Genomic DNA, 26,107 nt, shown 5'->3' on the forward strand with positions numbered 1-26,107 from the left:
AAACCAGATGTTTCCCTGAGGACATTCTGTGGGAGGACCCAGCCCAGGGCAGAGCATCCCCCCAGACAGGGAGGGTCTCTTTACCTGCTCCAGCTGCTTAATGGTGTTTTCCTGCTGGCTGTGAACCTTCTCTTGCTCAAGGGCGTTGGACTCCAGCTCCCAGACCCTCTCTTTCAGGCTGGCCACACCTTGTTCCCCGACAGAGGCGCAGCCCAGCAGCTCCCGCTTCTGGCCCTGCAACTTTTCCACCTCCTGCTTCAGCTTCGAGGCTTCCTGCTCTTTTTGCTACAAGGAAAGGGGCCGAGGGATGGAGTCACATGGCCACAGTCCTCTCTCGGGAGGACTCCACCCTCTACATACAAGCCTAGCTGTATCCCAGGCTCAGCACCATTAGACAGGGTCTCCCCATGCAGTGCCTTGGTTCCCCCAGTGCTGAGATGACAAGCTTGTATTATCACTTGGGTCCCCACTTTGCCCTCCTCCACTCTTGGTCCCTCACAGTGTCCCTGGGGACACCAGCATGGCTGTGCTTTGAGAAGGTTCCGAGGGACACTGATGGGTGGAGGGAGAGGGACTTTCCTGCAGTTAGATCTCATTGCATGTAAGGAAAGTGTTTATCTTGCTGAAAAAGGAAGCCAGGCACCGTGTTAACCCTCAAGGAGGCAGAGAGCCCAGAAGTGACTCATCCAATAAGGAAGCTGGGTCCCAGGGCAAAGTCTGCAGGGTCTCTCATGAAGAGGATGCATGGCTGGCTAGAAAGTACACGGGTCACCTGAGGGGTCAAAAGGAGCCACTGAAGGATAAGGAGCAGCTGAAGGATAAGGAGCAGTTGAAGGATAAGGAGCAGCTGAAGGATAAGGAGCAGCTGATACCACAAACTCCCTCTGTATCAGAGACTGCTTGGGGCCGGCCATGGCTCTTGGACCAGGTCGTGACTGACTCCATTTTATTTTCTGTTGAGCCCCTGGGACCTCCCAGGTAGCACTGGGACCCTGAGCCTATGGCTGGAGCACAGTGCTGTGGAGGATTATCTGCCTGACATCATGACTTTGTGGGCATCATAAGGACATGCTGGGAACAGTGGTGCCAGCTGTCTGGTGGACCATGGCACCCACTCAGGGCTTTCTTCCACTGTCCGCTGCAGCAGGTGCATGCTGGGGATTCTAGAGAGTCCGGACAGCTGTGGGTCCCCCCTGTTTACCTCCAGCTGCTGCTGTAGCTGGCCCAGCTCCCAGCGCACGCCGCTGTTCTCCTGGTTCACTTTCTCCCTGAGGGTCTTCTCGAACATCAACTCCCCCAGTGCCTGGGCCAATTGCAAGTCAAACCTGCTCAAGGCAGAATGGATACATCAGGGAACTGTGGTAGGGGAAACTGAGGCAGGGTCAGGTGTGAACAGAGTTATGAGTGTGCTGAGAAGCGTGAGATGAGAAGGGGGGAATGAATGGGGTTTTCTCGTGTGAGGTTGTTGTTGGGGTGGGGTGGGGACCTGGAACATCATGGAGGGAGTTTCAGGTTTCTAGAGGATTTCCATCCAAATACTGATAAAAACATAGAAACAAAAAATTAAAGTATATTTAAAATTAAATAATACATGTTTATAATAAAGAAGATGGATATTAGAAAAGAAGAGGGTGAGAGAGAGACAAAGGAGGAGAAACAGAGTGGAGAGGTAGGGAGAGAGGGAGAGAGAGATAGGAGAGAGAGAGGAGAAGAGAGAGAGAGAGAGAGAGAGAGAGAGAGAGAGAGAGAGAGAAGCTAACCCACCCTGTTGGACACCCCCTTCCCTCTCCAGGCCAGGTTTGCATGTAAATGTCCCTGACCAGCGTGTCGACACCCATGGCTCTATTTTCTGTTCCATGACACAGGGGCCAGCACCGGCTGCAGATGATACCAGGCCCTCACAAGCCACCTGTCCCTTAGGTGTGCCCTAGCAGCAGCAAACAGGAGGTGGTCTGTAGGTCACCAGAGGAAGGAAGGGCCTCCTGCCCCTCCGCAAAGGTGACCACCATGGGGCTGCCTTCCTGGCCCTTCACACTGGCTCATTGGTCCCGGCTTTCCACCTCGTCAGCAGCGGTGAGCACCCCTCCAGAGAGCTTTGCCAGGCCACAGTGAGGGGTGACTGAACCACACACAGGAAGCCCCCGCTGCTCCAACAATCCTGGATTGTGGCCGTTTAGTGACAAGAAGGACTCCCGGTATAAGATCCTCACACCAGATGTCATTCATAGCCCCAGGCTCCCAAGAAAGCCAATCAGAATTCTCTTTAGAAAGCCCTCCTGCTGGAACAGCCAAGAAGCTTTCTGATTGGCTTTCGGTGACATCATTTCGGAGGCTCTGTCTGCTGCCCCTGAATCTAGGGGAGATCAGGTGGTTCCAATGTCCTGGGCCTTGGGCTGGGCTCTCTGCAGTCTTTAAGACAACATGGCAAGTGGGTCATGGGGAGCTACAGAAGGATGAGGAGCAGCCAAGTGAAGAAGGGACAGAAGTTTGAAGAGGTGTAGTGGTTGAGTCCCAAATCCCACAGTGGCAGAAGTGAGCTTGAGCCCAGCTTCCCCAGCCTCATAGCCAATCTACCTGTCCATGCCCTGGGGCAGGTGAGGCAAGACAGCAGAGGGCAGAGAGTGACCAGTGTTCCGGAGGAGTTCTTGTCTTAACCAGACACCTGATACCAAAGAAAGGCTCCGATAGACCCCCAACTTCTAGAACACACACACACACACACACACACACACACACACACACACACACACACACACACACACACTTCACTCCACACAGCATGGGCCTGCTCAGACCCCAATCTCTAGCAGTTGCAGGGTCAGTAGCCTGACACACGGCTCACTCCCAGAGCTCCATCAGCTCGTGGAATGAAGCTTTATGACCCGTGCATGGGGTATCCATGGCAACAAGGCTCCAGCACCAGATGGAACCATTCTGGACCACTTGAATGCAGGAGCCAAGATGGGGATGGAGCTGTGAATGATGGAGGCAGCTGGGCCTGAGGCTGAGACAACCCTGGAGAGACACACCGGAATGCCTCTGGCTTCTGGAACATTCTGTCACTAGAGGTGTTCAGTCAAAATGTTCACTGAACTGAGACTTCAGCCACCCTGTGGGCTCCTTATAAACTGCTCATCTACCTGCATGCCCCATCTGTGTCCACAGCACTGAAGCATCAAAACCCACTTCTAAGACAGAGCTGATAGTGGACCCCACAGGCAGGCTAGTTCAGAGAGAAACAGAAAGGCCAAGATGAGGGATGAGGCCCTTTCCAGGGCACATCATACGAGTCCCTGAGGTGAGGGAATCCATAAGCCAAGTGCCCCAAGCCAGTGCCTCTCTGTCAGAGAGACGACATCCTCGGGAGGAGCAGAAATCCCGGAAGAGGACCAAGAAGCTGGCAACTAGGAGAAACCCGGGAGGTGTCGGTGTGTTTGGCGCTCAGCTTATAGCTGCAGCCTTTCAGGGCCGTTCTCCAGTGGCCTGTGGCTGTCTCGGAGGCCTCGAAGAACCAGTAATTCCGTGGCTCAGAGAGGTGCTTGTCGTTGGACAAGGTCAGGTAGCAAGTGGTTGATAGGAAGTGGGGCCGTTTTCCCTGTGCTAGAGTGAGGGCTCGCTCGCATGCCCAGGTGGGTGTAGACTCGCCCGTGTGCCCAGGTGGGCGTGGAAAAGAGAAGAGAACAAAGGATCAGTGAGGAGAGGCCAGCCTTCCTTTGGGGAGTGTGTTGATGATGTGCAGAAGGTCATTTTGGGATGAAGATGCCACCCCAGGGAGCTCCAGATAAATGCAAGCAGGAGGCAAGCGTGGAGCTGGGTGTGGTGGCTCACACTTTAGTCTCCAGAGGTGGGTCTCTGAGTTCGAGGCCAGCCTGGTCTACTGAGAAATTTCCAAGGGGAGGGTGGGGGAGGGGAGGGGGGAAGATGAGGAGGAGGAGAGGGAGAGCAAGCAGAGAATTCAGAATCCACAGTACCACGGTATGTGACCCTGCCTGCAGCCTCGTGGAAACCACGCTGCTCAGCAAAGCCAAGGCCGGCCCGTCTGGGACACATGTCAACATTTCGTCATGCCTGTCCTCACAGAGGCAGCATTCCCCCCACTCCGCAGCCTAGGGACTCACTACTGTGGGGGCAGGCCCTCCTGAACCCCTTTACCCTCACCAGGAGAGAGTCCCAGACCAGACATGGTCAAGCTCAAGGATGGAGAGCCACAGCTGCTGGAGGGTGTAGGTCTTGGTACCAGCCCTGGCTCCTCTATTGCCTAACCGTGCCAGCATCTGCACAGGAAAGAGCATGTCATGGAGTTCTCTGCACAAGCGAGAGACCTCACACCAATCTACAGGTGGGCATCTGGGGCCCAGAGGCATTGAACGCCCAGCTCAAACACCCACAGCTAGAAAGAGAAACAGACATGAATTGGTATGGTCTCCTGAGAGGCACGGACTCTCGCCCATCACGCTAGCTCACACACTCACTCTCCACAACAAACCCCTTGATGAAAGGAGATGCTGGAGCCCAGAGAGGGTAAGTAATTTCCCTAAGGTCACAGAGCCATCGGGAACAAGGCAGGCAGGGTGACAGTTCCTGGCTGGAGTCTTGAGAACCTGACAGGAATTCCACGTGGGGGTGGGAATGAGGGTCTGCACTCTGTGCTCAGGGATGCCGGACAGAAGTGGGGGTGGCTTTGGAAGAGCACCCAGAGACCTCAGTGTCCCCCCTCACCATGCAGCCCTCCCTGGTGGGACATGACTCACTTCTTCTGCCTCTTCTCCAGCTCATGATTCCTGCTCTGCTGGTTCTCCAGCAGCACCCGTGTGTCATCCAGGTCCCAGGTGAGGTGGTGGCACTTCCTCTTCAGTTGGTGGGCCGTCTTCTTGGCCTCTTCATAAGCACTCTGCAGCTCCCCGAGCTGTGGAAAGAAGGGAGTCAGAGGCTCACGGGCACCTCCGTTTCCAAGGTCAGTGTCATGTAAGGAAATGGATGCTGGGAGAGAGAGGACCTCGGAGGAGGTCCTGCCAGCTCCAGGAAGCTGCTTCCCCGAACTCCACTTTGCTGGGAGGACACATGGGGTGAGTCCTTCAGACCCTTGGTGATCTCTCTTGCTTTGCCTCAGCCAACCTCCTGCCCTCACCTGGAATTCATTTTGCCCTGCCCTGCCCGGACTGGACACTTTGACCAGCGGGTGACTGATGGATCTGTCATCCTGAGAGACGTCTGAGGATTAGCTACAGAGTCACCAAGAGGGCACTCCCAGCCAATCCGAGCAGAGCAGGCACCCTCCAGGGGGCCCCCACGGGAGCGGGCACTGGGCACCGCAGGGTCCCTGGTGCGGGCTGAAGCTCACAGCTTACTTGGGGCCTTGAACAAACAGGAGCAGCGGAGCCTCCTGCATCTTCCGAGAACGCGGCTCCCCCCCACGGTGTCCTAGTTTAGATCTGGGGAGGAGTGGGACTCGGCACACATGCTTTGAAGAAGTGGCCTCATTAAAAGGCTTGCTTTAAATAAGCAAAACTCTGAGTTAATGAGGCCTGTAATTCTAAATTCCGTATTTGAAGGCAAATGGGATGTTTTCTTACGTTCCGCTGCTCGGAGAAGGTCGCAGGTTTATGACTTTTTAATGTCGTGTGAATATCCCCCCTTCCTTGGGGAAGGCGACCCGACTTTGAAATTTGTTGTTACAGACCCAGGCTGAACCTTTCTTTGTCGCTCTGTGTGTGGACACCCAGGGTGTGTCACTTAAGTGTCACACTGCTGTGTCCATCTTGGAAGTGATGGTTAAAACCTCCACCAGCAACACCATGGCAGGGTGGGGAGGGGGCTCACCCTACCTCTCTTCCACAGTGATCGTCCCTCAGCCCCCTCCATAAGATATCACAGTTTATTTTCCTCTCACTTTGAAAATATAGTAGCAGGACCAGCCAATAGAAGCCTCCACCCTGTGGCTCTTACAGAGAATGGGAGGGACCAGGAAATAGATTCCTCTACACGGCAAGGGTGTAGTTCAGACTCAGGGAGCACGGCCAAGGGATTCCCACCTTAGGCTGTGTTAGCCGAGGCTTTGGAGGAAGTGGTGTTTGAGGTCTTAGGTAGGATGAGGATATGTAGACAGAAGAAAAGTTCCATCCTCTGAGCCACTGAAGCTGCACCACATGCAAAGGCCCTGGGCTGAGGGAGAATTGGGCGTTTGGGGAGGAGGAGGAAATGGGTGTAGCTCTGGGATGGGCTCTGAGGCTCAGATCTTCCAAATTCATCCTCCTAACAATTTGGAAGGGATTATCTTACCCTTTCAGACAGAGCTTCATGTGGCTCAGTCTTGTCTTGAACTTGCTGAGAAGCCAAAGCTGGCCTCAAATGCCCAGTCCTCCTGTTTCTACCTCAGGTGTGAGGGTAGCAGGTATGAGCTACTACACCTGGCTCAGGGTGGTAATTTGAAACCGACCGTGGGAGTGTTTATGCCATGGAAATTAGCCAGTGAGGTGCACTGTGGGAGTCTGTGCCATTTACCTTCACCCCAAGGGTAGAGTGCTAGCCAGAGAGCAAGTAGCAAGTCAAGAGGCGGGGTGGTCGCAGTGAACATCCAGACAGGAGGAGAGAAGATGCTATGACATTGCTAACAATGAGCTATGCCATCAGGAAAGAAATGGAAGTTTGGCCTGGTGGTGCAGGCCAGTCATCCCAGCTGGCTGAGGAAGGAAGATCGCAAGTTCAAGGCCACCCTGGATAACACAGCAAGAGGCTGTCTCGAAAACAGTGAAAAGGAAGCCAGTGATATACAGCTTCGTAGCCGAGTGCTTGCCTGGCACAAAGGGCAAGGTGGTATTCAATTTCCAGCACTAAGAAATAAAGGGGGTAGGGTGGGGGGATTCCAGGAGGTTAGATATGCAGTTGACACAAAGGCAGAGTGGTAAAGGTAGACACCGGCATCATGGTGGCCCTGCCAAAAGTGAGAGCAGTCACCAGATCCCGACCTCTCTGCAAGGAGCGATATGTGAATAGACAGACAGACCCCGGTGATGGACCTTGGGCTTGGATCCTCAAAGAGAGGTACCCGGAGAGAAGGAGAAGAGGAGTGGGACCCCCAGCCTGTGGTAGGGAAGTCTGAAGCCATGGATGAGGGAGGAAACAATTGCCCAAGAAATCTAACCCAGGCCTCTTCCAAGCGTATTTCTGACAGGGATCCCTCTGTGGGGGTTTGGTTGAAAACGGCTCATAGGGAGTGGCACTATTAGGACGTGTGGCCTTGTTGAAGGAAGTGTGTCACTAGGGTGGACAGGGAGGGTTCAAAAGCCCAGGCCAGGCCCAGTCACCCTCTTCCTGCGGATCATGATGTGGCTCTCAGCTACCTCTCCAGCACCATGCTCCCTGCCATGACGATAATGGACGAAGCCTCTGAGACTGTAAACAAGCCCTCGGATAAATGCTTTTTATTATAGGAGCTGCCTTGGTCATGGTGTCTCTTCACAGCCATCGAACTGTGACTAAGACAGTGGAGCAGTTCCAAGAACGTGCTGTGGTTGAGTTTACAGAACAGAACTTAAGGCCCAGATGCCAGTGATTTCTGCTGGAGCCAGACCTCTGGCACGGATCTAGCTTCAAGGCCGGTGGGCACCCTTCCCTCAGAACACACACCCTGTGTCCCACGGGGACAGCATTTATTCCAGTAGTAGAGCACAGGACTGGACAACACAGTGGCCTCTCACCACGGAGGGGAGAAGGCACCAGCTCCCAGGGCCTCAGGGGTCCTGACCCCCCACCTTCTCTCACCTTCTGCTCCAGCTCCGTCCGGGCCTTCATCTCGGAGTCCAGTCTCTCCTCACACTGCTGAAGGCGCTTACGCAGGAAGTCATTCTCCATCTGAGCACAGTCCAGGCGCATCTGCCACTCATCCGCTGTGTCACAGGGTCGAAGGCTGGTGAGTGAGGCGGCAGATGTGGGCTTCCCCTCACTCCTTAGCCCTGTGCTTGCTACTTCACAATACTCCTGGCCCCTGAGCCTCAGCCTTGGTTTCAGGGTAAGGACTGAAGTCCAAGTCAAAGAAAAGGCCGAAGCTCCCTCCAGGCAGCCTGCCCTGACCACATCCAGCTGTCTAGAGTGTTGACTTCACAGCTGTAAGGTCAAGTCCCTTGCACTCTATAGGCTGCCCAGATGTTTCTCCCATAATCTGTAAGGCAGGGAGCTCTCTAGTCATTAGTGTTTCCCCCAACATCATCTAGAAGTTTTTCATACAGAGGGAAGGGACATTTTCCAGATACCAATGGACCCAGCAGAATCATGGGGCAACGAGAGCCATGCTCCTGGCCACAGGCTGGGTGGCAGACTGTTAGCATTGATCTCGGGTTGAGTTACTAGATAAATGAATGGGTAATCATTCAATAAACTTGGATACAAGGTGCCCTGAGAGATGTTATGTATACTAAATCCCTTGATTTGGTTTAAACAAAAAATCATGCATTGGTTGAATTGAAACTGTTTGGCTGAATTAGGGGTTACAATGTCATATCTTCTGATAATCAAACAAGAGAATAATGGCCTTTCAGTTAATGGAGCTGGGGAAACATCCTTAAGAAGTAGTCAGTCCACTTCTTTATGGTCTATGTACCTTTCCATCCATCTACATCCACCCATTACCCATTGACCTGTCCATCCATCCACCATCCATTTATCCATCCATCCATCCATCACACATCCATCCACTGGCTCATCCATTTACCTACCCATCCATCTATCAATCCACACATCCATCTATTCATCCATCTACCCATCCATCCATCAGTCCACACATCCATCTATTCATCCATCTATCCATCCATCTATTCATCCATCTATCCATCCATGGGACTGTCATTCCATGCACTGCTTTTCACCAGTACAGGAGATAATTGCATTAATAACAAGTCATTTCTACTTGGCTTCTAGTATAATTCAATGCAGAGTGAGAAACATGTTCGGAGAGAGCTACAAACTAGTTTTCTCCTGGGAAAACTTACGAGAATCCATAATCATATCCAGAAGGACTATCCTAGGACATACTATGATGTTGAGCACATGGTAAGTGCAAAAGAGTGTTGATAGATAGAGATAAATAGGTAGACAGATAGATAGGTAGGTAGATAGATAGATAGATAGATAGATAGATAGACAGACAGACAGACAACAGACAGATAGATGGTAGATGAAGAGATAGATGGCTGGGTAGATGGTAAGATGGTAGAGTAATGGATGTATGGTTGATGAGCAGGTGTAATGGTGGATGATAGAGTAGATGGATAAGTGGATGCATAGACAATGGATTGATGGGTAGATGGGTAGATGAGATGGGTAGATGGCCAGTGAGAAAGTTGATGAATGAGTGAATAATTTAATCAGTTTGTACAACAATGCTCTGAATTATCCATTCACCTATTTCCTGGCTTTCTGTCATCTGTATCCACATTTATGGCCAGTTTTCTGAGGGAAAAAAAAACAACTGGAATTCTTCTGTAGCCCCCAGTGTCCAGCCTAGTGCTGGATGTGTATTATAAAAGACTCACTCTAAGTATTTAGGCAGGCATAAAGAAAGCCATGCTTTTTTTATGATGCACAGAGGCAGGCGAGAAAGCACCGCAGTGGTGGGTGAAAGTGTTTTATTGCCTATTTCAGCCTCCCTGTATTTTAGAGGTTTCATGTAAACAGTGTGTGTGACTTTCATAAGGAAAAACAGATTATCTGTGGCCTGGCTTCCCAGACTGCACATCCAGAGCTGAGCACCCGCTTCATGTAGTGACTGATGCGCCTGTGAGCTAAGTGTGTCTCCCACATCATCAGCCCCTTGATCACTGCAGAAGAAACACACACCTGAGAAATCTCATCCAGACGTGTCTTGGATGGATGGAGCCTGTTCTGGGCTGCCTCTGGGGAGGCTGTGCTACCCCACACAGTTGGCTCTCTACCAACAGATCCCTCACTCCCGTGAAAGTAGAGTTCCTGGGCAGTGTCACAATCGGGGCATACCAGGAAGGCCTGGTGCCACCTGCCTCTCACTGTGTGGTGACTCTGAGAGTCAGTCAACTTCCTCGTGTGTAAACTATGTTGATGTGAGAACATGTAGGGATGCTGTCCCGCATGATGATAAGGTAGCTGATGTCTATGCAGCACTCTACTCTATATGGTCCAGCGCTCCTCAGTTATCATCTGGGACCACCTGCACTTGAAGATAGGGCATCTGAGGCTCAGTGAAGGCTTTAAATGACGTGGTGCAGCTTCTTGGGCTCCACCCAGGGTCATCTTCACAGAAATGTGCACTTAAGGTATAGAAGACTGTCTAACACATAGACACCAACTCTTCTTGAGTGTATGTGTGTGTGCCTGTGGGGGGGGGAGTGTGCATGTGTGTATATGTGAACATGGAAGCCAGAGGTCAACCTTAAGTCTCAGCTCAGATACCATCCACCTTGTTTTAGTAAAACAGGGGTCTCTCAATATCCTTGTGATTCATAAATCAGGCAAGGTTGGTGGCCAGCCAGCCCTAGAGAGTCTCTTGGCTCTGCCTCCCCAAAGTTAGGATTACAAGCCTGTACCATTGCACCTGGCTTTTTTGGGGTATTAGGGGTCATTCCTGAAGCTGGCATAGAAGCACTTTACCAAATGAGCTGCCTTTCCAGCTCTTCCCTGCCTTTGAACATGGACCTTCACCCATCTAACGCCTCTCTCAGTGATCAGTCTCCACTGTGAATTTGGTCAGATGGCAAGACAGCTGTTACATCAGACTGTAAGCTGCCCAAGGGCAAAGCTGTGCCCATTGACCTCAGCAGATGTGGTATCCGTGGGACATAAGTGCTCAGTGCATATTCAGTGCACAAACAAACTGAGTGAAAAGGTGTTTCACCTGCCAGTGTCCAACCCCGAGGGTCCCCGGCTGCTCACCACCTCCTGCGTGCTTCTCTTCAAGGTTGACCAGTTGGCTCTTCTGCTGTGCCTCCTCCAGCTGCTTCTGTACTTCCCCCAATGCCTCCTGCACTTGCTGGTACTTAGCCTGGAAGGAAGGCTTGGTGACGGCCGAGGTTTGGAAATGATAAAGTCTATACTCCCGACCCTATGTTCATGCATTGGAAAACTAGTCCTCCGCATGGCACTGTGAAAGGTCAGACCTAATGGAGGTCCTCACATCACTGGGGCCCTGGAAGGAATTACAGTGGTTCTTGTGAGACCCTCACATTAGTTCTTACAGAGGGCTATTATGAAAGGAGGGAGCCCGGAGCCTCCCCGCCTTGAGCTTTCTGTTTGGTACAGTGATCTTTCCCCTCCTGGCCATGACGCCAGCTGCCTTTGGCTTTTACCAAAGACCGAGCTAGTGGGGCTAGCCCAAGACCTTCAGCCTCCAGAACCATGAGCTAGTTTGCTTTATAAAGAGACCCACTTAGAGATATTTTTGTTGTGGTAATGAAAATGGACTAAACTGGCCAAGACCGACCATTTCACGTGTGACCATCCAAAGCCAGGGTTTGGTCATCTATTACACATTCACTCCTGAGACGAGAATGGTGTCCCCTGCATTTTTCCCACCCAAGTGTCTTCCAAGGTCACATGTATGATGCCTCTATTGCTAAGGTCACTACCCACAGCACCTCTCAGGCCTTGCCTTAGGAAGACCCAACTGTCCCTAGGAGCCAGGACACAGAAGTCAGTTAGCCTGTGTATCTCAGGCTAACTGGTCCTGGAGAAGTACTAGTAACCAGGATGTCCTACTTCTAGGCACCCCACTAGATCCCCACGAGCTCTCACCTTGAGCTCCTGGACCTCTCGGAGTGCCTGAAGGCGCTCTGCCCGCTCACTCTCCAGTGCCTGGCAGGCCACGTCACCTTTGAAGCGTTCATCAGCAAGCTCTGAGGTCAAGTCTGTGATCTGAGGAAGAGAAACCACAAGGGCCGCTAACTCTCCTTTCCTCTACACACCGCACACAGCACAGGACCATCCCGGGACACACCACTCCTGGGAAGAGGAGAGGCGATCCTTCTCCATAAGCAAAAGGCTAAGAGCTCATACTTCAGGTTGTAACTGTTCATGGTGTGGGAGCACTCTGCCCCAGCCTCTCTGATTCTCAGGTTTCTCCACTTTGAAAGGAAGGGAGAGAACTAACAGAACTGTTGTGGGGAATAAGTGAGATAAGTCCTGGAGAGTTTAGTACAGTGCCTGGCACACAGAAGGTACTCAACTAAGGACAGGTGCTTAGCAGAGGTTTTTAACCATCAGTGAACCTGAGCCACCCTGTGGGACTGAGCATCGATGTCCCCCAGTAAGACACACACACACACAGTTGGATGCTCCATGTGGAGCACTCAATGGCTCTCTGTGGACTGTGTACCAGCCCTGTGCCTTCCTGGCCTGTCTTCCTGGTGCACCTGACCTGTAATCTGTCCTTAGCAATTACATGTTAAGGGGACAGGGAATTAACAGGACATGTGAGCTGGGTATTTCTGAAGGAGCTGATAAAGGTGCCTTGCTTTCTCCTAAGCTGGCAGACACAGGCACCAGCACCATAGGAGAGGAAATAAAGTGGAGATCTGGTCTCTCAGTCCATGCTGCTTTCTTCTCGGCTGTTTGAAAGCATGGGACTGTGAATTGTGTGTGTGTGTGTGTGTGTGTGTGTGTGTACAGATACTGTCCCAGTGATTATACTGTGAGTGTATCCTGTGTGTGTGCACACATGTGTACATGACATAGTCTCATGTAGCCCAGGCCATCCTTTAACTCTGGGTAGCTGAGGATGACTTTGAACTTCTCATCCTTCTGGGGTTATAGGCATGGCCCAGGTACATGCCATGCTGAGGATGGAACCTAGGGCTCCATTGTGTATTTTTAATTACAAGCATTATATATATAAAGTCGAGAGTCAGAGAATGTGAAAAGGAAGCAGGTACTCTTGACCCTTCAAGTCTAAGAACATGTTGGCTTCCTTGGTCAATCTTCCAAGCAGAGCCTTGATCATGGGAGCGGTACACCTGCCAAGAGAGGTGGGGTCTTCTGCCCTTGGCACTTGGACTCTGGGTAAAATGGACACATTGTCTCATATATGTAATGAAATATGGTTGCATCCATCCATCATTCCCCCCTCAATGTGCCTCATATCTCTCAGTACCTCCCCCTCCCAACTTTGTATTTTCTAACCCACTAAGCCCGGTTAGTGCTGCCCATACATGCGCGGGTGTGGGCCATCAATGGGAGCCCCAGAAATGTCCATTTCTGGGTGACTCTCCCTTTCATTTTTTTTCCACAGGGGCCCCAGTTGCCCTGAGACGCACACCTGTATTGTGGATTTATTTTTAATCCTTTTGGAATCAGAAAACAAAACATTATCATGAACGAAAGTTCTGGGAGGAGCCCTGCCTCCCACAGAACTCTGCCAGTCTGACAGGCCGCTTACAACATCAGCCGCTGGGGAAGTTGGAGTGGTGCAAGTCCAGAGTCTCATCTTGATTTGTCTTGGGTTATCCTTAGCCCGTCTGATAACCATCCCTTGTTCTTTGTCTGACCTGACGTTCTGTGACCATCTGTGAATGGAACCTTTTGTGCTGTATTAACTTAGCACACCCCTGGCTTCCTGGTCACAGGCTAAGGATGTTCCAGCATCTGTGACCTGTGATCTTGTTTTCCATAAGCTACAACCGATGTTTTCCCCAACCTACTTGAGAAGTGTTGATTCATGGTTCCGCTACTATAATACTTCATGGAATGGTCACCACGTTGGATCGTGGAATCATGGGTAGCCTAGGTCCGTTCCCAGGACGTGGTCACTCATACTTAACTCCAGAACAAGTGACCTCTTAGGTGAGAGCCGTGTTGTCGGGAAAACAGTTGCGCTACAGAAATCGAGGCCACCGCGTGGTCTGTGGGCTGCCTTCTCTCCCTCTCCAGCCTGTCCTTGCCCTACTGTGGCCCAAATCACAGAAGCAGAGACAGCAGCCAGATCATGAGAGATGGGGAAGAACTCCAAGATCACAGAGCAAGCCAGCAGCAGAGCTGAGATTTGAACTCACATCTGTCTGCTGGAACTAGCGTCATGGCTACAGAAGTAGGGCTTCCAGGGGCTCTGGGTGGGTGGCCTCTGAGAGGAGCCCTTCTGTGCTTCCTCAATCTGCTGGCTTTAAATCATACACCCGAGAAGCCTTGCACACTTTAGGGTTGGTTAAAGTGCAACCTCGCCACCAGAGTCCCAGGAAGGACTCAAGGACCCAAGGCGCAGCCAGGAAGCTGAGCTCAGGAGTAGAGGACAGAATAAGTGTGGCCCCAGTGTCCCTCTCCCCCTAACCCTGGCCTCCCTTTGCTTTGGGCAAGTTAGATTTATCTGTGGCCTTGCAAACACTCCACGAGGCTGAGACAGTGATTGGTACAATCCGGGAACATCCAGGGCCACGCTCCTAACCACCTCCCACCCTGGGAATCCGCCTTGATCCCAAGCAGGGGCCCAGCAAAGGCTCGCTCAGACAATTAGTGTGAAATTTAATTTGTGCTAATCGGCCTGAGCATGGGGAGCACAAAATTAATATAATGCATTAATTTTGAGTCTCATGGAACCCACAGTCTGGAGCCCAAAGGATAGTCAATTCTCTCAGCTACAGGAGACTACGGGATGCTCTCACACGGCCAAGTCCACACAAACCTTCCCATTCCTCCTTCCCTCCCCCCTCCTTTTCATCCCTCTCCTCTCTTTTCCCCCTCTCCTTCCCCTCTTCTCCTCTCCCGTCTCTTCCCCTCCCCGCTCCTTCCTTTGAAGCATGGGTAGAAGCCCTGTCTATGGAGGGGAGGAGAAAACCCCACACTCACAATTTCGAAAACCAATTTAAGGATGGGTGAGCTGGCTTGCAAACATAGCAGATTTTTACAGATGTCACAGGCCAGTTGACAGGAAATTGCTTTGACAACCCTCCCCGGATCCACCGGGTGCTGGAATCAGCAGAAATGCCCTTTCTACTTAGGGACAATGGCCCCCGAGGACAAGCTGGACAGGAGGGGACAGGAATGGCTATACTCGTTTCTATAGAGTCCAAGGGAAAGGAACTGGCCGGGCCTGGTGGCACAGGCTGGTTACCCTGGTGACCCAGGGGCTGAGGCAAAAGAACAACCTGGTTAAGACCAACCTGCGTGAAACAGGAAGACACTGTCTGCAAAAGAGTGTGGGGTTGCAGCTCTGTGATGGGGTGCTCACTGAGCGCGTGCGAGTCCTAGAGCAATCCCCAGTACTGAGAAAAAAGCATCCAGCACAGTGAACAGCCCAGGGCAGAAACCAAAAGCAGAACACAGCTGGGGGTTATGCCTGTCATTACCCGTGGATCCTACAGGCATTATGTGCACACCTACTGTGTGTCGGGCCCTAGACTAAGGACACACAGGGTAATTAGAGATAAGTAACTACTGGGGACCCATATATCTTAGGTTGCCCATGCCTTCAGGTCCAACTTTCAAAGATTCTCAAACCTGGGAAGAGCTCGGGGGAGGTGAATGGAGAGAAGAGGGGTCTCAGATACAGGGTCAGCCACAGGGGGATGCAGCTAGTGTTCTGCAGAGGGCAAGTGACAGACAGCAAGCGCGGTGTGTGTGTGTGTGTGTGTGTGTGTGTGTGTGTGTGTGTGTGTGTGTGTGTGTGCAGGCACATGTGTGGAAACAGAGGACAACCCTAGGTCTCTGTTGTTTTTCTCTTTGTTGTTTTTTGCTGTGGACACCAGGCTACCTGACCTGAGAACTTCCGGCATTCCCGTGTCTCCGCCTGCCATCACCCAGTGGGAGCGCTGGGATTACAGATCCTGTGCTATATACATTCAGCTTTTACACGCGTGCAGGGACTCAAACTCGGGTCTGCATGCTTGGTGGCAACCGTCTCCCTGGCTCTTAATTACATGTTTCAGCACAGCCAACAGACAGGATTTAAATGTCCCCAACACAAAGACACCACCAGTGTCAGCCACGTTGAGTGTGTGGTCACTCTGCTTTGGCATGTATGCTGCATATGTGTATTGACACGTCCCACTCTTCCCCATCAACGGAACAATTATGACAGTGTGTTGAAGTCTGTACAGTGGGAGCCATTGCCCACCAGAGACAGGCTAACCTGGTGCAGATCGAAAGCCAGATAAGATGTGGACCTCTGCTGCCCTTGTGGGGCTGTGGCCAAAGACCCTGTGTGGACCTCTGACCCATCTGTTGAAAGAGAGAATGAGTCTGCAGGGCCAGGACGGCCCCACTGCGGTGTCAGGCAACTCAGGTGCCGAGTGTCACAGAGATGACCTGGTGGCTCTGGTCTGGTGTCCCCGCCCTCACAGCTGCCCTGGTCATCAGGCAGTTCTAGAACAAACATCCAGCACAGTGGCTGTTACGCTCAGTTACCTCCACAGACGGCCCAACCAGGCACACCATCACTGCTCAGTAACAGTATTCCACCAAGTGATCGTGTCCACGAACGGACAGTGCTGACCACAAGCCACTCTGAGAGACGGAGCTGACTCGGCCTCCTGACTGCAGGTGGGGGGAAACTGAGGCAGGAAGGTGCCAGCACCGGCCTAAAGATGCGGAACCCACCCTGACAGGAGAGTAGATATTCTAAAGAGAGATGTGTGTCTCTCCTTGGCCATCAGACCATTCAAACTGGAACTTTGAAAAACAAAATTCAAAATGGAATTTACCCCCAAGGAAGTTCATGCAGGACAAAGGAAAAGGCTGAAGCCTGATGCTTGCCAAAGGACAAACTCATAACTCAGATTTCACCCGGTTCTGACAACCTGCCAGACCATGTGAAGGAGGAGAGAGGGAGCCCAGACAAGATGGGTCAGAGGTAGGTAGGGCCACAGCTTGGCCAGGGTGCTTAGCTATTGGAGCCTCTTGTAGACTTGGGTCACCGGGCCTCTCTATTCTTCCTCCTAATGTGGCCACATTGAATAAATCTTTCTCCACTTTCCCTGACGTGTCTAGTTGGCTTAGCCTAGTTCCTCGGGCTGTGGGGACCAGGTGCTTACATCTGGTGACAATGCCAGCCAGCTACAGAGCCCTCCTCCCCAACCACACCAACAAACCATCTCTGGGGCCTCATTTTACAAATGTGTGAGGGAATCTGGTAAGGAAGCAAGGTTTCCACAGGCCTGTCCTGTCAGAGAGGGTGGGACCATGTTGAGAGGACACAAAGAGGGGTTCTGAGAGCGGGACGCGTGGAGGTCACTGGCCAGCCTTGGTGTACATTCAGGGAGAAGGGCTTTGAGGACTCACCCAACGCTTCACCAGAGAGGACGTGAGCCCTCTGTCACCCACAGAGGCCACCCTAATCTGGGTTCAGCATCTCTAAGTCTGGGGTCTGGTTGTGTCTGCTCTGTTAGGCTCTACAGGGACCTGCCCCAGATTCCACAGTAAGACCCACACATCTGCAGCTGAGTCATCTCAGAGCTGGTCAAAGAGGCGGGAAGGTGGGGATCCCCCCTGGGTCAAACCTTCCACGGATGAGGCCTGGAGAGCTGCAGCACAGTGCGTCCCTGGCTCCTCAGGCAGAAAAGACCACGCAAACCAGTAATAGTTATTTTCCAGCACGGAGATTAGCACCTTCCTTCAGACACAGTGTTACGTGGCACCGGATGCCGCAGTCTCCAAACCTCATTGACAAGATGGGATTCGAGATGAGAGAGACACTGCCGCAGTGGGCGTGAGCTGCTTCTGATTACAAAAGTGATCCCCGCTGACTGTCAGAGGGCCAGAAGGTGCCACACAGGCCAATAGGGGGGAGACAAGTTACCAACCAGAGCTGGACTCTGCGTGCTACAATATCGACCTGCCAGCGAAGATGTGTCCACAGGAGTGACAGAAGCAGGAAGGTTATGGGGGTGGCCAGCGGCTTTCTGATCAGATCTGAGGTCTGCCCCCCAGGTACATGCCTGACACTGTAAATCCTGGGGGAAGCCCGTGGCTGGGGAGGACCAGAGAGATGGGACAGGAGAGGAAGGAACAGTGTCCTTCATCCTTGAGGCTGCCTGGATCACGCACGACTATGACTTCGTGGTCAACCACACTCTGGCATTGATAGCCTCCTTTGTATTTTCAGTAGAGCGCGGTACTACAGAAACGCTTCCACGGGGCCAGCAAGGTGGCTCAGCAGGTAAGCATGCTTGCTGCCAAGGCTAAAGATCTGAGTGCAAGCCCCAGAACCCGCATGATGGAAGAAGGGAGGCACCTCTTCTTGTCATGTGTGTGTGGGTTAGCATCTAACACAGAAGCCTGCAGTGGCATTGTGGGCTGCAGGGTGCTGGCCGCTTATCTCTGCCACACCAGCTTGTTTGCCCACGGTAACACCGATTCGCATGCCAAAGATGTGGAGGCAGCCACACATGTCCCGGCCGACCCCACCCCCTCCAGCCCTTTTCCATGCTGCCTGTCTGGAGCCTGAAGTGCACTTAGCGAGGCACTGATTTGCATTTCCTGATTGCTCTTTAGACAGAGCCTCTCCTCCTCGTGAGTCTATTTGCACTCTTGAGCATGCAAAGCTTTGAAATGAGAATGTCCCTGATGCCAGAACTTCATGGAAGATGGGGGAGAAAGAATGTAAGAGCCGGGGGGGGGGGGGGGGTGTGTGTGTGCGTGTGCGTGTGTGCACGTGCGTGCTGTGAAACGCTATCTTCTGGTTGTACTCATGAGCTCACAGCGACTGTGAGAACCTGCACAAGATCAAGCCAATCAATGTTCCAGAAGGGAGGGGAAGGGACTCATGCCACACCCCAGCTGAGGCACAACTGCCAGGAGGAAGAGTCGTCTTCTCCAGTGGCATAGACGCTGGTAAGCTACCTGTGTTCCTGTAAGTGACCCACTATGCACACACACACACACACACACACACACACACACACACACACACACACACGCACACAGGCACACACACATTCATCTGTATACACAGTCACACACACAGGCATACACAGGTACACACACGTACATACACAGGCACACATACACACACATACACACAGGCACACATACACACACACACACATTCATGTGTATACACAGTCACACACAGGCATACACAGGCACACATACACACACGCACATGCAGACACACATGCACACACACACAAATACACAAGGCATGCACACATGCACATACACACAGAGAGACATACATGTGCATGCACACACACACACACACACACTGCTAATTAAATGTGGTAGACCACCAAAAGAGGACAAGAAAGCAGGAGAAGACTTGTTAGGAATGAGTTCAGAGGAGTGGGAGTGGGTGAGAGGGGAGTATAATCAAAATAGATCATACAAATGTGCGGGATCGTGAGAGAAGACATTTTCAGAGTATATGTGCTTAGGGGCTGGAGCGATGGCTCAATGACTATAAGGACTCACTGATCTTCCAGAGGACCTGAGTTTGGCTCCCAACACCGGTAACTGCCTATAACTCCCACGCCAGGGAATCCAGTGCCCTCTGCTGGCCTCCTTGGGCCCTGCACTCACATGCACAAACCCACACAAACCCAGAGACAATTAAAAAATAAAAACACATTTTAAACAACAAGTTTACCATCATCCTTGGCCACACTGACCAAGGCTGTAGGAGACCCTGCCTCAGAAAACAAAAATTCAACAGAGAAAACATCTGCGCAGTAGAAATGTTAACAGTGGATGGCGGCGGGTCCCCAGGGAAGGTGAGTGGGCTTCTCGTTCACAAGGACTGTGTGTTTCCTGTAGCAGCTTTTAAATAAATTATCAATAATTTGAGGAAAGGCAAAAAGGAAGCAGCCGGCTGACTCTGGGAACCATCTGTCCAGATTTTGATCAGTTTTTAATTTTCCCTATTGGATGGTTTGTCTTCCGGCAGACCGGAGCAAATTCTCCAAATGTTCTGGACTCTACCCATTACATGTGTGACAACTTGGACTGAATGTATTTATCAGTATTTAGTGTGTCTTCACGCTCTAATCAATAGCCTCCCCTTATTTGGACATGGTGAGACGTCCCTCGCCCCGACCCTGCTTTCTCCTTTCATGGTTTATGTAAGGAGCTTTTGTAGCATCGGCTGATTGTGAGGGGTCGGGAAGATGTTGGTGTGCCAGGGCCTCCCTTCCCTCCACCGTCACCACAAAACGGGTGCCATAGCTGCCTGAGCATCATCCGCCACGGCAGAGGCCCTTCCCCCCTCAGCGGGTGCTCAGGGAGTCTGGGTGGGCAGAGGATGGCCTACCTTGCTCTCCAGCAGGTCCGTGTTCTGTCTGAGCTCACTCCTCGACTTCTCCGACTTCTGCAGCTTCTGCCTCAGCAGCGCTAGCTCCTCCTGCAAGATAAACACCCGTGTGGAAGCTGCCTCGGACGGGCCTTACGGTCTACTCCTGTGACGAGAAGTCTCCGGGGGCGAGGCTTCAGGGACAGGAAGCTATTTAGTGAGCTCTTCAAGGGCTACAAGGAGGCCCATGTAGTCCACATTTGCTGAAAGGATGTGAAATGCTCACATCACGTTAGTCGGGCTCATCACTCCACACACATCACGGCATCAGGACTCTACATCCCACTCCATAAATTCACACAACAATTATTTTTCAATTAAAAATAAAACTTTTTAAAAAGGAGTAGCTGGCGATGGCATGGTTATCAGTCAGCACGCCTGGACTGTCACCCAGATGCTGTCACCTCCCCTCCATGATTTCCACAACATCCATGCTCTTAAGAGCCTGGCCCACATAGCCTAGTCTAGGGGCTGAGTGCCCAAGTCCAGATGGGGGCAATGCTCAACCTTAGACTGCATGTATGTGGCTGTGCAGAGGGCACTCAGTACTTCACCCCCCATAAGTGCCACTCTCTCGCCAGGGGCAGCTCTCCAAGCCTGTGATGCCATCGTTGGAAGGAGTAGCCGGTGGCAGGGTGAAGCATAGGCTGTGAGCATAAGGGAATACTATACTGCACTAAAGAAGAATGAGGAAGGGCTCCCTGAAATGCCCCTGGGGGTATTTAGAATAGATCAGCAAGAGCACAGCATAGGCTTCACAGGGTATGTGTCACCCACAGGGCCTGGGATCAAAGTGCTGGATTTCAGGCTCTTTCCAATTTGGGGACGTTTGCATGGACTTGGCCGGTGGTTATTTTTAGATGAAGGATGCATGCCCTACCTCCTGTTTACTGTTTGTGCGAGAAATAAAAGAGCCTTGTGCGTAACTTGATCATCTTTGTAAAAAAAAAAAAAAATAAACATCAGAAAGCATGTATCAGGAGCTGTCCAAAACAACTGCCCACACGAGACGTATATGTGTGTGTGTGTGTGTGTGTGTGTGTGTGTGTGTGTGTGTGTGTGTGTGTGTGTGTGTTGGGGATGGAGGGATGACAAGGGTTTCTCTGAGAGATACAAAAGCCCCGTGACTGAGGTCAGAATGAGCCATGTAGCCCAAGGAAAACTGGTGCATTTGACCAGCATCCCAGAGAACAACCGTACTTGGGAACACTTCCTCTGTCGATGGAAGCCTCCAACCAAAGGCATGGAGGACTGTTGAGCGGCTGGTCACTGCCCACCATGGCCTGGGTGTTGGGAACAAGCATGAAGGCGGGTGAGTGTCGCCACCCAGAGGCACAGACCCACCTCCTTGGCTCGAAGCTGCTCCATGCTAAGGGTGGGACTCAGCAGGGGCCGGAGAGATGCCAGAAGCCCCCACCACGGCCAGTCCTTGACCTCCAGGAACACAGCCAGGTTCTTCTGGATGCACTGTGTGGCCAGCTTCCGGATCTGCAGAAGGAGGATGTGGGTGATTGGGGGTCTACCCACCTGGGAAAGAGGACGGGAGGACGGGAGGATGGGAGGACAGAGCAATGGAGGAAACAGAGCAGCGGCCTCTGTCTATTCCAGGTCATCTATAGCACCGGCCAGCAGGGGATGGCCCACGCCACAGTGAGCTCTTGCATTAGCACTTGCTCTGGGGAATCCCTCGGATGGGGTCTCATGGGGGATGCACAGTCATGCACGTTCACCCCAGATCCACATGATCAGAGTCTGCTGATCGACACAACACAGTACCTTCAGCTTCTTAAATTCCTGGCGAGACAGAAAGCCCCTGCAAGCTGCTTGGAAGAGAACGATGTTCCGGGACACCAGCTTCTCTCGTTGCCTCTCTAGCCTGGAAACCACACCTGCCTTGAGGAAAACCTGGGGGCCAGGAGAGGAAGACACAGGTGAGGCCTCTGCCTAGCCGGGATGTCTGGGGCTGCCACTTGGAACCTATCTCTCTTCTCATGATGCAGATGCAGCTTAACGGGAGTCTCAAGGCTGGAAGTGGTCTGTCTTCCAGCAGCTCCTCCGGCCTCCGGTCCCTGGCTACCCCAGCGTGCTCCAGGCATCTGTAGCAGGATGGATGCCACCCTAGGGCCTTACAAAGGCAGAATCTGGGGCTGGGGATGTGGCTCAGTTGGCAGAGTGCTTGCCTCGCAAGCAGGAAGTCCTGGAATCTATCCATACAGCATGGTACTACATGTGGGAACCCCAGCACTCGGACAGCGGAAGTGGGAAGTTAAGAAGTTCAAAGTCATCTTTGGCTAGTGGTGAGGTCAAAGCCAGCCTGGGCTACATGAGACACTGTCTCCAAACAAAAACAAACCATGGCAAGAACACAAAGGAAAAGAAAAAAAAAAAGGAAAGGAAAGGCCCCGTTGAACCACTGCCTGAATTCCACCCTGATTCTGGTGGAAAGTTTGACAGTCACCACCAGCGTAGAGTGCCTAAAGTCCTCTGGGACAAATTACCCCCCTGGATGGTCTCGTCCCAGGCTCTCTTGAGCCCATGCACTTGGGCTGGCCCCAAAGTGTTCATTTTTTGATCATTGACAAAGCTACCTGACAGATGTTTACTAAAAACACTCAGATTCAGCGTGGAAGCGGGGGCAGAGGCTGGGGGAGGGCATTGCCCTCCTGGCTCCTGTACCCTTCCCCTGAGCTGCTAGGCTCCTGCCAGAGTCCACACCTGCCAGGCTGCAGAACATCAATAATGGATGAAGATGTTGGTGGTGTTGAAGTCAACTGTAGCACCCCATGGGGCGGTCCATGAACAGACTGCAGGGAACAGGGTGCAATGACTCAGAAGCTCAGGGATGCTGTGGTGGTATTGTGTTCCCCAAAATATTGTGTATGCTAATAAACTTATCTGGGGTCAGAGAACAGGACAGCCACAATATTAAACATGAGGATAGGCAGTGGTAGCACATGCCTTTAATCCCAGCACTTGGTAGACAGAGCTAGGTAGATCTCTGTGTGTTCAAGGATACAGCCAGCATTGGAGACACATGCCTTTAATCTCAATCCCAACCATAGAAGACCTGGAAGTCTCTACACACAGGCAATGACGAGGCAGTCATGTGTTTGGGTTTACAACCAATGAGAAGGCAGAACAGAAAGACTATATAAAGACATACACACAGGAAGTAGGTCCCTTTCGGAGAGCTCTCTTGGCTGAAGCAGGAAGGGTAAGGCTCTTAGCTCTGACCTCTTGGCTTTTTTCTCTGAATCGGCTCTGTGCTTCTTATTTAATAAGACAGTTGGTTACACCTACAGGATGCCTATCAGTAGAAGTCAAAAGGCAGCAGGTTCTGGGTTTGGGTTAAAGGGATTTTAGAGACCAGAGGCTCTGGAGGCAGGGTGTGTCCTTAACTGCACACCCTACAGTTCAGTACACCCTCAGTATACCCTTGGTCCACCTCCCTGCACACCAAGGAACGATGTCTTAGTGGCGGACTTGTCAGAAGGACCCAAGGGTGTCATCTTCTCTTACGTCACCTCATGGCCCTGAGTAGGTGACATTGTCAACTAACGGATAATGTTTGTCGAGTGCTTAGAACAGACTAGAACTTGGCAGGCAGGATTGTAGATGTTTGCTATTTTGACTTTCATTTTTGTTTTGTGTTTTTGATTTTGTTTTCCCTGACAGGACTTTTCTGTGTAGCCCTGGCTGTCCTGGAACTCATTTTGTAGACCAGGCTGACCTTGAACTCACAGAGATCCGCCTGCCTCTGCCTCTCAAGTGCTGGCATTAAAGGTGTGTGCCACCACTGCATGGTGATTTCCCCATTTTATTGGAGGAGAGACAAAGGCCTCCTCCATGCTTGGTTACCAGTGTGCACCACCACGCCCAGTTTTTCACACGAGTTCTGGGATAAACACTTTAATTGCTAAGCTGTCTTCCCAGGCCCAGGCATCTACAGTTTCCAAAGCCCTTTGTTCTGTGTCCCAAGTTTAAGCTCCAAATTGTCCCACTGTGGAAATCAGTCACCCAATTAATTCAATAGCTGATGTCTCAGAAAGCGAGACTTGAACCCAGGACCTGGGTTCACACATCAGAAGTTTGAATTCCAAAGGGAATTTGAATCTAACTGAAACAAAGTTCTCCATCCATTCTCATTAAGGGGCCTCTGGGCCCATGGATCAGATCGTAAGCCCAGGGGAAGGTGAGAATGAGCTCCACTGAGGAGCCAACTGTTTCATAGATCAAAGAGTGCTTGATGTGACCTGGGACCACCAAGAGAATCAGCCTCACTGAAATGGAGACAGAGCCATTCCTGGCCCTCAGATTGCTCAATAATGACTGTATTAATTTCACAAACTGGTGAGTCCCAAAAGCTGACATTAAAAAAAAAAATCAATGATCAAAACGATGACAGCATACTTCATATATTACAGTAGGTGGCGGGCGCTGCCCAATCCAATATTGATTAAGTATGAGGCTTTCATTTAAAAGATAATTGGAAAGGACTATGCAGAGGGTGGGAGCAAGTCCACAAGACCTCGGCCCTGCGGAAGCGGGTCTTGATCTGTGTCTTTTTTCCCTTCTCCTTTTGAGAACACATAACCGAGCAGTCCAACTGCATGTGGAGTCACACTTGGTCTAAACTGTCAGGGCCCACAGCGCAAACCTTGATAAGGTACCAGGGGCTAGAACAATCACAAGAAAAAAAACCTAAATGATCCTTTCCTCATGGATTCAGCTGCTTGTCGGACCTGAGCAGAGAGGAGCATCCTGCATCCCACCTCTAAGGAACACACCGGGGCTCACTGCTATTCTTGATCCAAAACCGCAGAAGCCAGGCTTTCCAAAAGGTCTTGTTGGGGACAGTTCCTGTGTACATGCTAAGGAATGAGTTCCTCTTCTTGGAGTCATTCACAGACGAGAGGAGTTTTAGTTCTTTTAAAAATAACAACAACAAAAAAAACATATTTCAGTGCCCTAAAGACTCATTATCTTTAATATGTATTTGTGTTCACCTGCATGCACGTATGTACACCACACTGTACACACAGGTGCCGAGTGGAGGCCAGAACAGGGCATTGGATCCCCTGGAACTGAGTCACAGGCAGGCCACCATGTGGGTGCTGGGAACCAAACTCGGGACCTCTGCGAGAGCAGCCAGTGCTCTTAACCAGCAAGCTAAGACTCCAGCTCTGAGGGGTTTAGGTCTTTAAGGATTAGAACGTGCCTTTGTCTGATAAGTAGCTTTACCCCCCCCCCCCCCACGGATAGATGCATTCTGTAAGGAGCAGTCGCGTGGCCCTGCTAAAGGACCCGGGCCGGAGGCAGAGAGCAGGCTCCACACTACAGATGTGGTGACTGAGACAAGAGCCAGTGAGGAAGTTTCCAGCCTGGGCAGGGATGGGGCAGCTGCTTCTCTCTCTCCAACTGGGCTTTTCTGTGGCTTCCCACCTGTCAGATCCCACAATGGCAAAATTTCTGTACCTGTCCCAAGGCACCCAGACCGGTATTGAGCTTGGCTTCTCAGAGGTCACCTTGACCTCGGTCACTGCCGGTGAAAACCGAGCATTATGCAACGACAATTATGTGTTGTTATCGGAGGTTCAGGCTTCCAGGCTGCCAGCCCCTGCCACGGTAAAGCCACACAGTAGCTCCTGTTCTCCCCCTTACTCCTAAGTGGCTGCGGGGACTGCGGGGACCAATTTCTGTATTCATGAAATAACGGGGTAATTATCTAGCCCAGTGGTTCCCAGACTCCAGCATGCATCAAAGTCGCCTGGAGAGCTCATGACAACAGCCGCTGGGCTCCACCCTGCAGTTTCTGCTCCAGTAGGTCCTGGCAGAGTCTGAGGATTCGGGGGTTTGTGCAAGCTCTTGGGTGATATT

The 26,107-nt window shown here is 51.7% G+C and overlaps 1 protein-coding gene across 1 annotated transcript in view; it reads right to left on the bottom strand.

Annotated features, from left to right (window-relative positions):
* The window catches only part of Myo18b (myosin XVIIIB), a 218,096-nt gene that overhangs the window by 114,131 nt on the left and 77,858 nt on the right, over positions 1-26,107 (bottom strand). Inside the window, exons 23-31 of the mRNA XM_052754991.1 lie at positions 22,007-22,135; positions 21,575-21,718; positions 20,192-20,281; positions 11,758-11,877; positions 10,900-11,008; positions 7,762-7,886; positions 4,752-4,906; positions 1,202-1,325; positions 85-285 (exon numbers count right to left, since the gene is read on the bottom strand). Of these exons, the coding sequence (XP_052610951.1) occupies positions 85-285; positions 1,202-1,325; positions 4,752-4,906; positions 7,762-7,886; positions 10,900-11,008; positions 11,758-11,877; positions 20,192-20,281; positions 21,575-21,718; positions 22,007-22,135 (1,197 nt within the window). The remainder of the gene's footprint in view (positions 1-84; positions 286-1,201; positions 1,326-4,751; positions 4,907-7,761; positions 7,887-10,899; positions 11,009-11,757; positions 11,878-20,191; positions 20,282-21,574; positions 21,719-22,006; positions 22,136-26,107) is intronic.

Source organism: Peromyscus californicus, unplaced genomic scaffold, assembly GCF_007827085.1.
Source record: "Peromyscus californicus insignis strain IS unplaced genomic scaffold, ASM782708v3 Scaffold_2__1_contigs__length_46816999, whole genome shotgun sequence".
In the NCBI taxonomy this organism is placed as follows: Eukaryota; Metazoa; Chordata; class Mammalia; order Rodentia; family Cricetidae; genus Peromyscus; species Peromyscus californicus.